The sequence below is a fragment of the Pongo pygmaeus genome, chromosome 6 (assembly GCF_028885625.2).
Source record: "Pongo pygmaeus isolate AG05252 chromosome 6, NHGRI_mPonPyg2-v2.0_pri, whole genome shotgun sequence".
Classification (NCBI taxonomy): Eukaryota; Metazoa; Chordata; class Mammalia; order Primates; family Hominidae; genus Pongo; species Pongo pygmaeus.
Window position 1 is genome coordinate 114,624,646 of NC_072379.2, and position 19,309 is coordinate 114,643,954.

General features: G+C 33.6%; 1 protein-coding gene across 7 annotated transcripts in view; it reads right to left on the reverse strand.

Annotated features, from left to right (window-relative positions):
- Positions 1–6,503: 6,503 nt before the first annotated feature.
- TFEC (transcription factor EC) overlaps positions 6,504–19,309 on the reverse strand; it is a 273,116-nt gene continuing 260,310 nt past the window's right edge. For 6 of the 7 annotated variants that reach the window (XM_054495507.1, XM_054495510.1, XM_054495506.2 and 3 more), the window contains 2 exons: positions 13,382–13,529; positions 6,838–12,422 (listed from right to left, as the gene is read on the reverse strand). In XM_054495507.1, the coding sequence (XP_054351482.1) occupies positions 12,042–12,422; positions 13,382–13,529 (529 nt within the window). In that variant the 3' untranslated portion in view covers positions 6,838–12,041. Of the gene's footprint in view, positions 12,423–13,381; positions 13,530–19,309 lie in introns of all 7 variants that reach the window. The other variant, XM_054495512.1, reaches the window with a different exon arrangement.

Here is a 19,309-nt window from a genome sequence, read left to right on the forward strand (position 1 = left end):
CAGGAGATTAGAAAAATAAAACACCATACTGAATGGGCAGAAACTGGAAGCATTCCCTTTGAAAACTGGCACAAGACAGGGATGCCCTCTCTCACCACTTCTATTCAACATAGTGTTGGAAGTTGTGGCAGGGCAATCAGGCAGGAGAAAGAAAGAAAGGGTATTCAATTAGGAAAAGAGGAAGTCAAATTGTCCCTGTTTGCAGATGACATGATTGTATATTTAGAAAACCCCATCAGATCAGCCCAAAATCTCCTTAAGCTGATAGGCAACTTCAGCAAAGTCTCAGGATAAAAAATCAATGTGCAAAAATCACAAGCATTCTTATACACCAATAACAAACAGAGAGCCAAATCATGAGTGAACTCCCATTCACAATTGCTTCAAAGAGAATAAAATACCTAGGAATCCAACTTACAAGGGATGTGAAGGACCTCTTCAAGGAGAACTACAAACCACTGCTCAATGAAATAAAAGAGGATACAAACAAATGGAAGAACATTCCATGCTCATGGGTAGGAAGAATCAATATTGTGAAAATGGCCATACTGCCCAAGGTAGTTTATAGATTCAATGCCATCCCCATCAAGCTACCAATGACTTTCTTCACAGAATTGGAAAAACTACTTTAAAGTTCATATGGAACGAAAAAAGAGCCCACATTGCCAAGACAATCCTAAGCCAAAAGAACAAAGTTGGAGGCATCACGCTATCTGACTTCAAACTATACTACAAGGCTACAGTAACCACAACAGCATGGTACTGGTACCAAAACGGAGATAGAGACCAATGGAACAGAACAGAGCCGTCAGAAATAATACCACACATCTACAACCATCTGATCTTTGAACAAACCCGACAAAAACAAGCAATGGGGAAAGGATTCCCTATTTAATAAATGGTGCAGGGAAAACTGGCTAGCCATATGTAGAAAGCTGAAACTGGATCCCTTCCTTACACCTTATACAAAAATTAATTCAAGATGGATTAAAGACTGTTAATTAAAGACTAAATTAACATTTAGGTCAATGTTAGACCTAAAACCATAAAAACCCTAGAAGAAAACCTAGGCAATACCATTCAGGACATAGGCATGGGCAGGAACTTCATGTCTAAAACACCAAGAGCAATGGCAACAAAAGCCAAAATTAACAAATGGGATCTAATTAAACTAAAGAGCTTCTGCACAGCAAAGGAAACTACCATCAGAGTGAACAGGCAACCTACAGAATGGGAGAAAATTTTTGCAATCTACTCATCTGACAAAGAGCTAATATCCAGAATCTACAAAGAACTCAAACAAATTTACAAGAAAAAACAACCCCATCAACAAGTGGGCGAAGGATATGAACAGACACTTCTCAAAAGAAGACATTTATGCAGTCAACAGACACATGATAAAATGCTCATCATCACTGGCCATCAGACAAATGCAAATCCAAACCATAATGAGATACCGTCTCACACCAGTTAGAATGACGATCATTAAAAAGTCAGGAAACAACAGGTGCTGGAGAGGATGTGGAGAAATAGGAACACTTTTACACTGTTGGTTGGACTGTCAACTAGTTTAACCATTGTGGAAGACAGTGTGGCGATTCCTCAAGGATCTAGAACTAGAAATAGCATTTGACCCAGCCATCCCATTACTGGGTATATACCCAAAGGATTATAAATTATGCTGCTATAAGGACACATACACATGTATGTTTATTGCAACACTATTCACAATAGCAAAGACTTGGAACCAACCCAAATGTCCATCAATGATAGACTAGATTAAGAAAATGTGGCACATATACACCATGGAATACTATGCAGCCATAAAAAAGGATGAGTTCATGTCCTTTGTAGGGACATGGATGAAGCTGGAAACCATCATTCTCAGCAAACTATCGCAAGAACAAAAAACCAAACACCACATGTTCTCACTCATAGGTGGGAATTAAACAATGAGAACACTTGGACACAGAAAGGGGAACATCACACACCAGGGCCTGTTGTGGGGTGGGGGGATGGGGGAGGGAAAGCATTAGGAGATATACCTAATGTAAATGACGAGTTAATGGGTGCAGCACACCAGCAGGGCACATGTATACATATGTAACAAACCTGCACATTGTGCACATGTACCCTAAAACTTAAAGTACAATAAAAAATAAAAATAAAAATAAGAAACCATCAATATAAGCATACTATGCATCTTCATTTTTTTCTTTGAATAAATACATTTGTATGCTTCAAAAAATTTTTAAAAGGTATGTAATAAAAATATTCCCACATCTTCTCCCCCAACAGCATGGCTGTTAGGTTCCTATACATCTTTCCACAGTTCATTCCTGCATGTATAGCAAATATGAATGCATATCCCTATCTTTCATTCTTCACCACCAAGAAAAAGAGAGCATTCTACATGCAACTCTACTCCATATAGTATTAGTAAAAAATCAATCCCAGGGAACCTTTTATATCAGAACACAGGGTGTTTTTTTCTCCATTCGTCATTGCAAAAACATTCTACTCTATTTAATAGATGTACCATAAATCTCATGGCCATTTGATGTGATTACACACCATTTATAGAATAGTCTCGTCTATATTGATTTGTAATGATTTCCTTTATGTTTAATTCCAATATGCATTTAGGCTTATTTATGTCCTATAAACTGTTTATTCATTTCCCATTCCACAGAGTTTTAATTAGTGAGACTTTAAGATATGTTTTAGGCCGGGCGTGGTGGCTCACGTCTGTAATCCCAGCACTTTGGGAGGCCGAGGCGGGCGGATCACAAGGTCAGAAGATAGAGATCATCCTGGCTAACACGGTGAAACCCTGTCTCTACTAAAAAAAAAAAAAAAATACGAAAAATTAGTCAGGTATGGCAGCTTGCGCCTGTAGTCCAAGCTACTCGGGAGACGGAGGCAGGAGAATGGCTTGAACCGGGAGGTGGAGCTTGCAGTGAGCCGAGATCGCGGCACTGCACTCCAGCCTGGGCGACAGAATGAGACTCCATCTCAAAAAAAAAAAAAAAAAAAAAAAGTTATGTTTTAACGTCTGGTAGCCCTTGACTCTTCTCATTACTCTTCTTTTTCAGCTATTTCTTTTATTTCTTATTTGCTTATCTTTCTTTATAAAGTGTTACAGCAACTTGTCTTCTTTACAAACACCTATTGGCATTTCTATTTACATCCATAAAATGTATGAATTTACATAGGGAGAACTGATACCTTTATGTTGTCTTCCTATCCAATAATATAGTATAATTTTCTACTTATGTAGTTTCTTTTCCTACTAAGTTTCTTAAATGATATATGTGGCTATTAAAGAAAAGAGGCAAAGTGTTATTGAGTACTATTGGGCATTCATAGACAGTGTGGGAGAGGTACTTAAAAGAGCAGACTGCTAGCTGTAAGCATATGGTTTACTATATGCTTAAAACTAACAAGAAAAAAACCCTTATCTCAGACAGGGACAGTAAACTAGCTGGGAAGGGTAGCAGTAAACTAGCTTGGTTCACTGATATAGTGAACCACACACACTTAGACACACACTGAAATATACACTCTCTTACTCTGCCTAGGAAAAGTGACACAAAGGTCCTCTGACCAAGTGCCCCTTTCCTGAGTTTTCCTTAGTACACAAAACAACCTGGGTTTTGTGTACTAAGAGCCTTTTTAAAGTAATAACTCCAAATAAATCCAAATCTTCTGAAACCCCAGGGTATTAAAACCATTGATGAGCCCCCGAATGAATAATTGTAAACTCATTGGATGCTTGTGCTTAAAGGACCTCTCCCCTTTCTCTCTCTCTCACCTCCCCTCTGTGCCAAGCTAGCTCTTGCTCTGCCTTGAGGTATCAGTTTCCCTGAGACTGGTTTAGATGCACCAATGTTTGCTTCCATAATACCCTTAGCTCTGCTACCATCATATTTACTAAACCTTACTGGAAGATTTCAGTGACTTTTGTTTTTTATGTTCTCTTCAGCAACAACCACTGTTCTTGGGAGATGCTCATTAAAGGAACAGTAAGTGAATCAATGAATGATTCTAGAATAGGAATATTCTCTATATCAAGTTTTGCAAAAGTTAGTGTTATTTTCATTTCTTAAAGTTATAAGTCCAAAGAACACAAAAATTCCTATCTCACTGTAATAGAGATAATTGCAAAGAAAGATTGAAAGGTAAACATTTCAATGAATTGTCATAGCCTTGCGTGAGCACTGTTTCATTATCTGATTGAAGAATTTGGCACTTGCATACTTTCCTTACCTAAAATTACCCATCACTTAATTATTTATTAAGAAAATAGCATGTTAAGTGATGTAGAATAAAAGAAAGCTAAGGTATATGTTTTGCCTCCAGTGCCCATCCATCTAGTGAGAAAGGTAATGTATGTACTAGCAATGCAAAGAAAACCGGCAATACAAAGATAGAATTTAAGTACCAGCTGACTGGGATTGCCAGAAAAGACAATGGTGACGTTAACTGTTGACTGAAGTGGTGAGGGAAAGCCTTCAAAGTAGGAAAATGTTGAGTAGCCTTGTTAGATTAAAGAACAGAAGGCCAGATGAATATGGGAGTTGCCAAGACTGACTTTCTTTATTGATCTGGGGACCTGTGTGGAAAAAGTAATAAATATACATCTCAATTCTACTTTTTATATTTACCAATGAATAAATAGAAATTTAATGCTAGAATAAATAATGCCTCAGATATATCCTACTTCCTGTCCTTAGGAATATCAGAATAGATTTTACACAACTACCTACTGCTTCTAACATTAAAAGTGATTGCAAAGTCTTGAAGAACTTACAGGCCTGCTTGTTCCATATAAATATATGAAATAACTATTTCTTAAGAGATAACCATGTAACTCAAGCAATATTTTTTCTCTACACATATGCACAACATCACTCTTCACTTGTGTAAGCAAATAAATTATAATCTCGACTACAGTATTGTTTTTCAGCAATTTATTTTTTTCTGAATATAGCTTTTATTCTATTATAATACTTGAATGACTCACATGCAGTGTTTCCAATCCACTTTTCCTGGCTTGTGAAACTTTTTAACAAAATGTTAGCATTTGCAAGCACCAGATGTTTTGACATAAGGAGAAGCAATATGCAAATTTTAATCCATGCTAGGAACAATAGCCTGCAGGCACCTTTTTCTTATTACGTGAATCATATACTTAACCACAATGTGGTCGAGCCTATCAAAATCATCACTAGCTCAAATGTAATACTTTTGTCTTATGGTTGCAAATTAATGAAACTGATACATATTTAACATGATAGGCATCCATTACTTAACCAATAAGCCTTATTGTATTTTACTACTTCACTACCACATAGCTAGAACTCTGCAGGTGACAGTAACAACTTTTTAGGGGGTTTTAATCTTCCTTTGGGTGGTCAATAAAATCAATGCTTGTATTACATCTTAACGTTTTATAGCTACAAATATTATTTTACCAAAAATATTAAAACCTATTACAACTTTTTTCATCTTTTCCACCTTTAAACTCAACTAATGGTAAGGGGTATGATGTATGATGTGTGTGTGTGTGTGTGTGTGTGTGTGTGTGTGTGTGTGTGTGTGTCTGTGTTTCTAATAGGAAAGATTTGGAGATAGCTTCAGTGTTTGCCACATGTATTTTCCAATAAAGAATAACATATTCTCTTTAGCTTAAGGATTTTTCTAGGGCCAAAAAAAAAGAATAACAAAGAACATATTCTTATATGCAGTCTTTTCTAATACTGAAGAATTATAAAACTTTTTAAATAAGCTTCCAAATGGACACACATATGTATGCCCAAACACACCACAGATGTACATACACATACAATAAACAATCAAGTATCAAAACCATTCAGTCATCCATATTTTCAGCCTATATACTGTTTAAGAAAAGTCATCCTATTTTTACCTGTATTAGATTATTCTTTCCATACAAAGATTATTATAATGATCAGTATTTTGGGCATTGATAATACTTTAAGAAAAATATTCACATGATATTACTTTTTTTTTTAAAGCAAAGAACCTGTATTTGAACATAGAATACCACCCTTTATGGTTAACTCTGAGTAGTCCTGTTTTAGTGTTTTAAAATAAAGTATGGAGGAAAAAATTTCATAAACATGGTATTAAATATTAGAAAGTCTTAACACAACTGAAATCCTTATTAATTTCATTATCAAAGGATAGGTCTAGTCAATACCAATTAGCAGCTTTAAGATGTTTTACATATTAAAATACAGTATTCTATTTATCCTAGATTGTCTGGGGACCATGTAGTATATTAAAAGGTTTTGGAGAGTTTCTTAGTGATTTCACTGCTACCATTATGCCTGTTAGCAATTTAGCAACATTCTGATAAATATTTTCCATAAATCAAAGCCATAACAGCATGGTGAAGCAGATGGCAGGAGACCATATTAAAGAATGTAACAATTATTTTCATTAATAGGGAAATATTGAATCATCGTTTTCAGCATGGACTATGTAGTGAGTAGTTGTCAGCTGTGATGTCTGGTGACTGTTTTAAATATCCTTTCAAATGATTAACCCACATTCTCTGTTTTCCAGTGCAGTCTATATACAAAGGCAGAACAAAAACTGTAAAACATTTCATAATTATAGTCTTTCATTTAATATATGCAAAGAAAATATTGGTACATTTTAAGGTATTTTTACAAAGATTCTTGTATGTATTAAAGTACACCAAAGTTCTCCATTTTCTTAGAATATAAGACACATTACTTAGTTATTAAAAATGAAAAATAGCAATAATTACAAATTCTACAGTCTTATTATATTAACAATGTTTTCTTGATCTAACCAATGTTAGATTAAAATTATAGGAATGTTACTTCAGCTATTTGTATATGTAAAACACTATTAAAGTCAAAGATTTTTAACTACGTTATAATTATTAAGATTAAATAGCTGAATTAATTTTAGACTTATATGCCATAAGCAACTGCTATGCTGTTAGATAAGATTCTTGAATATAGTTTGCTTTTAAAATTCAGTATCATATTTAAAGAACAATATGTAACTTCTTGATTATATATAATTCTTTCAGCAAAATCAGTCTCTTCTTTTATTTGTATATTTTGTTTGCTACATAAACTACCAGCTGTAACACAAAAACAAAATTTATTTCTGTGGAAAAAAATACAGTTGACAATATAGAATTTTTGCAATAAAACAGTAGTGCAGGGATAAAAGAGGTAGTTTTACAAACACAAAAGTCTTTACTGTTATTCTTTATGCCTGTTGGATAATGTAAAAAAAAGGCATTTTACAGAGAATTTCATCAGTAGAAAACACAATAGAAATCATCTGATCATGCAGAAATACACATAAAAATCCCTTTACAAGCAGATAAAAAGTTCCCTTTTATGTATAAAGCAGTAGACAATAGTATGTCATCATTAACTTGGTTGAATCCTGGGGGATACATTTTTTTAATCAAAATAGCTGTTTTCGGATAATCTCCTATAAATTCAAATTCTCTATGGACCTCAGAGGGAAAATGTAGCACTGAAAATTTTAAGAAAAGCTATTTTTTCTGCTTTTGGATTGTTTCCTTGTTTTCAAATTAAAATTCATACAAACAATAAAATATTGGAACATCAATGCACAATGATTACAGGAGGCTCATGTAACATATGAGATCAGTAACACTCGAAATGTATTTTGTATTTATTAGGTAAATGTAATGAAATCTCTGTATATATGTATACTAAGTCAAACTGACATACTTATCAACATATAGGGCACTGGAGGGATAAATGATGTAATTTCACGTAGCACATAGAGACTATGCCATTATCAATACTGAAACAAAATTCAATCCTTCGGGTGTCCTTAAGAAACCCAGATGGTTGATCTTGCACTGATAACACAGTGAAATAATTAATTGATTCCAGTTTTATTCCACATCTTACATATCAGATGGTCAGTAAATACCTAAAATGTTTGAATAGGATCAAAGACATTGTAAAAAAAAATATTGGAACACTTAGTTATGCCATTTATTTATTCGAATGTTTAAATTCCACAATATCCAAACAGGAAAAAAGTGTTTCCATGGTACCTTGAAGTATAAGAAAATTCCTATATGACTCAGTTTTTCAAAATAAAATAAAAATATATTCCTTTTAAAGTTGTGAAATCTAATTCTCCTCATGACATTATGGCAAATGAGCACACCCAATCAAGACATTCTTTGTATCTATTTTTTTAAGTCAGAGCTATTAAATATTTGATTTACAGTCATGTAGGTGGGAAAAAAATGAGTTGAAAAAGGAAGAGGAAGGCTATTTCTCAATGTCCCCAGCTCATCTGGCTATTTATTATTTAGAGCTTTTTTTAAACCTATATAAAGTAAGCCTTGGTCACTGATATGCCTATAAACTGAGAAAATACCATCTGTACATATATTCTCCATTTGATATAGGAAAAATTCAAAAAGAAAAGGCACTAAAGAAAAAAATTGTAAAGAGCTGTATCTACTCACAGGAGGTCATCATTATTTTAAGATAATTGGAAGTTGGAAAGGGCTGTTTAATGTGAATCCATGAAAAAGCAGCCAACACTTAATAATATAAAAAATGATTGGATGGGATATTTTGTTGAAAAAAGAAAGAAAAACAATAAAATTATTGTATCTTACTTTAAAGGAAGTTTTATTATAATTGTAATTATGAATTAAGTCTTTAAATGAAAAGGGATAATTGTATATTAATTGAATGAATTGATAATTATGTATTAATAGTCCCATTACAGTTGATCCTTTTTGTGACAGCATTGTTTGATAAACAATATTCCTCTTTCACTATTATGAAAAATCTCATTTCTGCAAAAAATATTCTAGACAGTCAAATTTTTCTAGAGGTCTATCTTGTTTCTCAGATACTCAAATAATTTGCTTTTAAATTCACATTATTTTTGTTTGGAAATTTATTTGCATCATTTCAAAATGTTATGGTCAGATGTTTATAACACTCAGTAATTATAGTGAAACTGACCCATATATAATAAATAGAAGGCATAGTTTGCTGAGTGGGGAGGACATGTTTGAAAAACGACTACTTTATAAATGAACAACTTTTTTAGTGAATAATCTAAATTTTGGTACACTATTACTTTCCTATGCAACCTCATCATTATTAGGATTGGGATAATTATATTTAGATAAGTAAGGGTCCCCCCATTGTTATACATGACATTAACTGCACACCTAAGAGACCCGATTCAGGAATTTTTCACTTGGGATCCAAGAAAACATTCAGGAGATCCCTAAGATCTCTGAATGTATGTGAATTATTGTCCATATAAACAGTTCTATACTTTTCTAGGGAGAGGGTCTATAACTCACTAGATTCTCAAGGGATCTGCCTTAAAAAGTTAAGAACTACCATCTAATTAATTTTTAATCTATTTCAGTTGACCGGGACACAGCACAACTCTTTACTCTCTTTAAAAATTCATTACCCATTTTACAGTTCCCTGACATCTCATAACCTGAATGTAGCAGCAAATATCAGTTCCCTCTCCAGATCTCTTGTGTCCAGGCTCTATCATTCTGTGCCAAGTCCTTATCTCAGCCAAGATTGTGAAGGATAGGTTTCAGGGCCCAGTAGTTGTACCTTAACAGAATGGAAAATAATGACTGAGTAATGACATCATCGGTGCAAGTCTACTCAAAATATGAAGAAATGAGAAGAGTAGATAAAATGAGAACCGAAGCCAGTCTCTATCTAATAAATTGCTGTGTTTTCCATGAACTCCAAAATATATTCCTTATCTATAATTTTTAACATTTAATCAAATTATCAACTCAGATAATGAAGTGGAATTTTGTTATAAAATTAAAAGTATGTAATATCTTCTTGAAAATTATTGAGAAGATGCATCTAATAGCTGTTTCACATGGCATATTTCAGATGAATTTATCTATCAGGCTTTAATGACTGTACCCAGAAGTTAGTAATTATTTTTCCATGTCAAACAATAAAATTATTTTAATTCTTCAAAATCTGAGCAAATGATATAAGCTAAGCCTGAGATAATTATTATACCATAAGGATTTACTATTTTTCTACTTTTATCAGCATTAGGGTCTCACATTTTATAATGACATATTTTCCATGTGAGAAGTAACTAAAAGATCCTTTCAAAATTTATCCCAAAGCTTAATATTCATGAAAGATTACATCTCACTCGTTAGTAATATATATTTTAGTTTTTAGCATCCTCCCTGCTACTAAAAATATTTGTTTCTATTATATTAATACTATATTATTTCACCATAGTTTTTTAAGGGCCTTCACAACCTGTTGTCAGTCTTATGCTTCAGAACTCCCCAATGGACATCTTCTAGGGCATCCAGATCTTTCTAATGAAAGTCCTATAAAGATACTTCCCCTATTATTCTCACTTTTATCATTTGGTTGATATTATTCCTTTATATGCCCTCACTTTCACTCAATTAATGCCTTTCAAAGAGAAATCAAATTCTGCTGTTCCCATAAAGTTTGTCATTCATTTTCATTTTCTTTGACCTTCTGTATTTACAGCTTATGCTTAGATTTTTTATTCTATATGTCTTCTATCTTTTGTTTTTGTTTTTCATGCATTCTCATTAACTACCTTAGGAGTAAGACCATATCTTTTTCAACTCTTCTACATTTTGTCAGGACTCACTGCAGTTCTGAGTATGCCTCCATGAATACTCATTGATCGGATGATCACTCTTGGAGGTCCAGCACAGAGCAACGTGCTTGGTAACTTAATTTCCTAACCTAAAACAAGCGCAAGAGATAAAAATCTAAATGAAGCATCATAGTTATAAGTGCTTATAATAAATGCTAACAGTGCAACCAAAGATCATAGGAAACTCTAAGTGCTTATAGAAATAGAATGTTACGTTCCTCTCAGAACTGAAAATAATAAGAAATAGTTTCTGTTTTAATAATTATTTTGTCAATTGGCAATTCAATTTTCAATATTTTATCCATTTGGAGCAAAACCAAATCAACAACTAATTGATTTCTGTCCAATACTGATGAAAAGTTTTAAGCACCTAAAAACTGTCCTTGTAGGGGGAATTTTTATATTTTATTTACTAAAATTGATGATCTGACATCTCTTCTTAATAAGAAAAGAGAATTTGGAATGTGATTCTGATGCAGTCAGAAGAATGAAGAAAACAAAAGAACATATACTACCTGAATTATGTGCATACGTGTAGGTGTATGTTTGTGTGAAGGGATACAATTCTGGTCCATATTCCTAAGGAAAATATTCAATATGTTCCTTTTCCTGAAGAGAGACTGGAGATATAAATATGCATGGATGCTTTTAGAATTAGTGTAATTGAACCAACTACAATAAAATGAGGATCTAATTTTAGTAACCAATGTTTTTATAAGTTATCCATATTTTATTGTGGAAAATTCTCACATTTATTGTAGATTTGCCTTTCAACCACAAGTGACAGATAATCTATTATACGTTTATTTATCTTGTAAAGTTTGAACTTTAGACATGTCTACTAGACAATGGAGAAAGGCAATGACCACCTGATATGTTGATCTTGATTCCTGAAGACTGATGTGAAAGTTGAAGAGAAGATGGAAATGAGTAACTAAGAGACTGTTTGTATATTTCGGTCGTTTAACACTTTGCAGTCATTAGTTCCACTAGTACACCACCAAGTTGCTGCTTTTAAAACATCAGTAAAGAGCTATTTCTTATGCTGTACCTCTTTCCAGGAAAACAGAATTTAAGTGGATTTGGACTCCGTAGTCAAAGAAGAAAACACCTTTTTTTCGCCCTCAATAATTCATTAACACTATGATTTTTCTTCCTGCGAATTCTTCTGTTGCTTCTATCAGTTTTTTATGAACAACACATTCCTTTAAGAAAAAAATAAGCCAAAGCAACATATGAAACACAGAGCATAATTGCATAGCACCAGCATAGAATTGCTTTCCAGTTGATGAATTGGGTCTGTTTATTTCTTATAATTCATCACCATCATCTGAGCTAAAGCTACTTCTCCTACTGCTTTCTTTGGAAACTGCAGGGGAAGTGGCAGATAGCAGAGGATCTGTTCCAAATGGAGAGATTGTGTCATCCAATAGCATGCCATCCAATCTTTGTTCCTCTTTCAATGCGGCACTAAATGATAAATCTGTGAAGTATGACAAAGGATCAGAAAAGGCTATAGCTTGATCACAGAGCTCAGGGCTTGGCCCCTGAGACACAGTCAGTTGTTGGCAATAGTCTACTGAATTCTGCTCAGGATGGCTCTGCTGTTTGGTGACATGAGCACCTAAATCAACTGTGCCAAGTGAAGCCAGGGTTGGCAGACCATGAGTACGAGCCTGAATTTCTAGTTCCTGTAATTTCAAACGAGAATCATTAAATAATGTCTTTGAAATTGGATTTAACACTAGAGAATAAGCCAGACATAGAATCAAAATATTAACAAGCATTTAAAATGAAGAGTGATACAATACAAATTATGAATAATCTTTGCAAATAATGAAATTGATACATTTCTGATACATGAAAAATAACTCTGAGAAAATTACTCAGATTTTTTTTAAGTTTGGTCTCATTGTTCTACAAAGGTTATGACTGATGATGGTTCCACAGTGGCTCAGACTACAATACAGCCATTTGGAGATAGCAGAAAGTCATCTATTTATTCTTTCTCATTAATTTCTCACTGTAAACGCAGGACCTTTTCATGGAAACAGTAAATGTTTTACCTGGTGCTAAGCATACTCACATTTTTAAAAAATCTTGAGAGTTATAAAAGCCCATGTTTTGATATTTTGGATTATATGAACAGATGAGAGTGACTTAATATACACTGTCACAACATGCCTTGAGGCAATGAAATCCATAGCAATGTTGGAAAGAAATGAAAGAAGGAGGGGAGAATTTAATGTCCAATATAATCTAGAGAAACAAATGTTCTACTTAGTATTATTATTTGATTAGGATAATAATGTGTGCATTTATGAAATGAGTTATATTTTATGCATTTTGTAATTTGTTGTTGTCATTATATATGTGTATATATATACACACACATACACACATATATACACATATATGTGTATATAACGTATATACATATATACATTTTCAGCCATCTTGATCCTGGATTTCTAGTCAAAACCTAATTGAAACAACCCAATTCACGAACTTCTAAAAAGCAGTAAAATTATCCTTCAAAAGGAAAAATAATTGTTAATAAGAGAAAAAATAAATGAGACCAATGAAGAAAACTGATGACAGCTGAGTCATATGTAAGCTATGTGGCTCATGGCAACATTCTTATAAAAACCTGAATCCGAAGTAGAAGTCGCCTGTTAGCCTGCTCTAATTTCTTCTGTCTGTGTTCTAATTCTCGGGCTCTCTGTTGTTCTTTTTGTAGCCACTTGATGTACTCCACTGATGCTTTTAGAATGGTTCCTTTGTTCCAGCGCATATCACTGTAGAACGGAGAGATAACCTTTTCACAATTGTGCATGTCAGCAGAATTCATAAGAACTTACAAAATCTTTTACATTAATATGAAATAATGATTTACATGACTATTATTCACTCTTAGATATTATTGCTTCTGAATAGAAATTTTAATAGAATAGTTAAGAAGCCCTTATATAGTAAAATTAATCCCAGAATGAAAATAAGTGTCAAAAGAAAGTAATAAAGTGACTTTTTGTGGGAGAGCTAAATGCAATATCATGATTCTACCATTACAGTTTTTATATTTTTAGTGAAAATTGCTTTTATTATTAACTCCAAGATTAAAATCTATGTGCAGTATTTCTGCATTAATGAACTAGGAAACGTACATTACTGAGGACTTAAGCCTAAATTTTTTAAGATCATTTCAAATGTAGCAATCTTTTAACCTATTTTCTAATAAGGTTGCTTTTATGTTTCTAAGAAAAAAATAAAGTCCCTCCTGAATGGTGATCCTGAGCGACTGTGAAACAAATCAGACTCTGGCAACATCACTTTACGTAATAGAGCAAACTTTCTAAAACCATTCAGCCATTTTTTTCTGTACAAACATCATCAAAACTTTTTAAAAGCTTGATGTGAATAGCTATTTTTAAATACATTTAAGATAAGTAAATATAATTAAACATTACTGGATAACTTTTTAGGCTATAGCATAGAAGAAATCATTTCATTAAAACTTACTTTTAAGACAGGAGAAATTAACAATATGAAATTGTGGAAGAGGCTACTGATTTTGATATCTGAAAATATACATTAATGAATGTAATACTGCATGAGAACTAATAATATGTTTGGAGAATGAGTACAAACTAACTGCTAAATGTTAATCAGAGTTGTTGGAAAACCTGGATGCATTTTGAATTTAGAGTCACGAGATGTTTTTAATATAGCATAAAGTACACAGGTAGGGAAATATAACATTTTTCTACGTATATATTTGGTGATGTGACAATGCCATTAGCAGTAAAATATTAAAAGAAGAGACATTTTTCTACCAGCAGGTGAAAATGCTTACTGGAGCCTGGATAAGAGCTCTGTTCTACTGCAATGCACCAAAACATTGTCAATGGACATTGCAAGTTTGAAAATGCTTTGTCATTTCTTTAAGGCTATAATGGCTGTTGGTCTCATTCCACTCACAGGGGGTGAGGGGAATGGGTGGGATGGTGGTTGTGGGAAGGGTGGGGAGAGACAGTCTTATCTTTGGTGCTAAACCAAGTATCTGTAACTGAAACGTGTAATGGACTCTAAACTAAAATTTAAGTAGTAGCAAAAGCCTTATGGACGCTTATTTTGTTTCATTTTTTCTCATGGAAAGAAAAACTTGAGGACAGAGAAATAGATTAAAAAAAAAAAGATAACCCTAGCCAAATTTGAAGTTTATAAGTACTATTAGTTCAAAAACCAACCTTCAAAATGGTAGTAGAGAACACACAATCGGCCTCCCTTCAATTTGTACCTGATGTCACTTACAATAATTTTTTTAAGTTCCTCTATTTTAAAGAAATTTCAATGTACGAGGTTTTTTCCTATTTTTTTATTTTTTATATTTACTAAAGAGACTTTTGCCTCTCTCCCAAAACAATTTCAACAAAGTAGGCATTACAAATATTATATAGGGTGGTACCATGTAAACACAGACACACCAATTAAAGGCATGGCTAAAGAATGAATGTTGATAGTTGATGCTGGCCTTTCATTTTCTGCACAACAATTTTTTAAGATCTTAAAATTTTGGTGGATTAAAAGCCTGAATGCATTTACAGTCAGAGCAGATAATACAAATGTATAAATTGGAGTAAGGAGTGCTGCCAGGCAAAACTATGGAAAATGTACAATCTGTTGTTATCTTAGGAGTGTACATCCACTTAAAAGCATTAAAAATAATTTAAAAAAAGATTTTAAAAAGAAAGAAAATAGTACTATGACAGGTCTGAATTTTTTTTTTTTTTTTTTTTTTTTTTTGCTTCAACATTTTGTGACTCCTGACTTAGAAAGCTTTCTCAGGTCTCATATTCTACACCAACTACCATTCTTACACAAAAGCAGGAGGAATTTGGTTGTAGAGGGGAGGAAAGATTAAGTAAAAAAACTTCAAACTATTTAGAAAACTTTTTACAGTGCAAAAACAAGAGTAATAGAGTAATTAATGATCTAATAATACTTTTAACTTTTTACTCGTAATTTTTGTAAACATGGCTCACAAAAACACATATGGACAAAAGTGTTTCCAAGAAAGCTAAAGAGGACAACTACTACATGTTGTAGAAGCTCTTCACTCTTTCTCTTTGATTGTTATTTTCGTTTGGGTTTTGTTTTTTTAACACCAGTCAAGAGATTGTCATTGCCTGGTCGTGTTTTTTTCATGTAATTTTCTCAACCTATATGTCTCAATTACAGCTGTTCTCTATATTACTTTTCCTTCTGACCTCCCCATTTTGACCTGCAAAGAAATAGAACCTTCTGAATGTTTTGATACATAAAAATAAAAACTTCATAGAATTCAAAGTGTCTTCAGGTATTAGCTTTTATTTCCTAAGCCAACTCCAAAATATATTCCAATCATGAGCTGGAAAGGTACTCAAAGGCCAACCATGCCACAGTTGCTGCTATTTGCCCAAGAGTATATGGTGTTTAGGAGATAAGCCCCAGGTTTCCTCCCTCAATTCAGTACTCTTTCTGCCAACCTGTGGCTTTCCCACCTTTCAAATGCATCTGTCATAAGAAATACATTTTATATAGTGACTTGGCACACTCTTAGTAAATAAAACTGCAACAAAGAATTCACAGGGCTTTCCCATTCTCTTTACATGTAATACTCTCATATTTTCAATGCTATTCTTCCTTTTTTGTTTAAAATGCTGCATTTGTCTCATTTGAGTGATTCCATGACTCGTTAATAGGTATGGCACATAACTTGAAATATCTCATACTAGATAATTGTATAGTCTGATGTACTTTTTATTTTTTAAAAACTGTTCTTAGTCATTTTAATGGTTGTAGTCACCTGTTCAACAAGTTATTCAAAAATTTGCTAAACTCAAACTAAAATCTTGTATGGTCTTTTTTTATTTTCAGATCCACTGTTTGTTAATTTCCTCATTGTCACAACATAATAATGTCATTTCTTCTTTTATTCTCTCACCCTCAAAGTAAATTTGCCTCCTCTATGCTACCCTTCCCTTTCCCCAGCATTCTTGTTTCCTGTGACTTTTAGATTATCCCTAATAACATTTGAAAATTTGACAAGTGGATCCAGAATAATTTTGTCGCGTAGATGGGTACTCCTTAGTCCATGGAGCCAGACCATGGTTCTCAGGTAAAGTCCATTTTAAGAGGATACACTCTGGATTAAATCATGGGACCCTCATTGCTAAACCCTAAACAGGGACACTGGAGTAACAGGTGAGGCCACAGCAAGCCAAGGAATAAAATGTATTTCAACAGAATTAGTACTGAGATTTTTGGAATGTCACACATTTCAATGAAGTGTCTTCTCTACCCGTGATATATGGAAAAATCCATGTATAGACATATTCAACATCTAATTAATGTGTTTTCCATTAGACCCCAAATAAATGTCATTTGCCTACATACAACATAACAGAATTAAAACAAATAATAACCCTCCTTTCTGAGATTCATAAGGAAGAGAAAAACAATGCTCGCAATGCAGTTTTCCCAATTCTGGTCTCTTTTAGATACGAGTCTATCATAAATTGAATTTTTGTATTCTAGACCAAGGGTAGATAAACTATGGCCCATAGCTTATTTTTGTCAATAAATTTCACTGGATGACGTCAAGCTCATTCATTTCATGTTGTCTGTGTCTGCTTTCATGCTACAATGCCATAGTTAAATAATTGTGACAAAGACTTTATGTATGGCCCGCAAACCTTGAAATATTTACTATCTGGCCCTGTACAAAAAATAATTACCATCCCATGTTCTAGAAAATGAATTAGAACTAGAAAGGAGTCTTTAGACAAAGTTGTATTAAAATTTGGAGTAATAATCTCTCATAAAACTTTATAACTTGCAAACTATTCCCATACACCTTATTTGATTTTATTTTTATAAAAACACAGGCATATAGGGAAGACAAGTGTTTTCTTTAGCTAACAGAGTCACATGTTTAGAGACTTTAAAAGATTTGAAGAGTTTGGAGTAGAGTCTAAATTAGGCCTGAGCTCTTCAGATCCTAAATGTCCTCACAATCTAGTATGTACATAAGGACAAATATTGCATTCCCTTTTCTAACAAATTGTTGAATTGTCCAAATAAATGAGCAAATTCGGATTTAGAGAAAAAGTGCTTTAAAATCTCAGAAACATAACTTGTGTGTGTGTGTATGTGTGTGTGTGTGTGTGTAGGGTCTTGTTCTACCACCCAGGCTGGAATACAGTGGTGCGATCATGGCTCACTTCAGCCTTGAAATCCTGGGTTCAAGTGATCCTTGTGTCTCAGCCTCTTGAGTAGCTTGGAGTACAGGTGCATGCTACCATGCCAAGCTTGCTCTTTCCTTCTTTCTTTCTTTTTCTTTCTTTCTCTCTCTCTTTCTTTCCTTCCTTCCTTCTTTTCTTTCCTTTTCTCTTCTCTTTGCTTTTCTTTTCTCTTCTCTTTGCTTTTCTTTTCTCTTTTCTTTTCCTTTCTTTTTTTTAGAGGTGGGATCATACCCAGGCTGATCTTGAACTCCCGGCCTCAAACAATCTTCCTGTTTGGTCCTCCCAAAGTACTGGGATTACAGGCATGAGACAATGTGCCTGGCCCACAAGTATCACTTTATCAAACATGATCATTTCTGGATAATGAATAATATCCAGTATTTGGAGAAAAAAGTTCTCAGGTTTAATGAAATATTTTCAAATCATTATTAATGCTACAGATTCCATGTTTTTGCTGTTTTTTTTTTTTTTTTTTTTTTTGAGATGGAGTCTTGCTCTGTTGCCCAGGCTGGAGTGCAGTGGCATGATCTCAGCTCACCACAACCTCTGCTCCCTGGGTTCAAGCGATTCTCCCACCTCAGCCTCCTGAGTAGCTGGGATTATAGGCATGCGCCACCACGCCTGGCTAATTTTTGTATTTTTAATAGAGACAGAGTTTCACCATGTTGGCCAGGATGGTCTTAAACTCCTGATCTCAAGTGATCTGCCCGCCTTGGCCTCCCAAAGTGCTGGGATTACAGGCGTTCGCATTTTTAAAGAAACATTCAACATTTTAAGTTAACACTTTATTTCTCAATATTTACAAGAGTAAGTAATTTGTTTGATGGACATTTTGTGCATACAGTACAAAGCCTGGTCAGCATCAATCAATATGCTTTTATAATTCCATTTGTTACTTGTGTGTCTCCAAAATTCGGGGACCTTGGAAAATCTAACAATTCTATTTTCACTTGCACACAAATTTTAAATTGGAAGAATTGTTATACTCATAAAAATTGAATATACCAGTCAGCATCATAAATAATATTTGACATTATCACTAAATTTGACAATATTGTCACCATACAGAAAGACTCACTATGAACTGAGGAGAAATAATTTATTTACTTCTTATAGCTCAAGAGGACAACTCTTAGTAACAGCCCTGATGCTCAATAACAATTAGCCTGGAATAGACATTTTAAAATGAGCCCAGCAATAGCCTTATTTTTGCCATAAGCTGCTTAGTTTACTAGTCATTGGTTCTCTCCTCCCCTCTTCCCTCCCATTCATTTTGGGGGTCTTTAAATTATAAC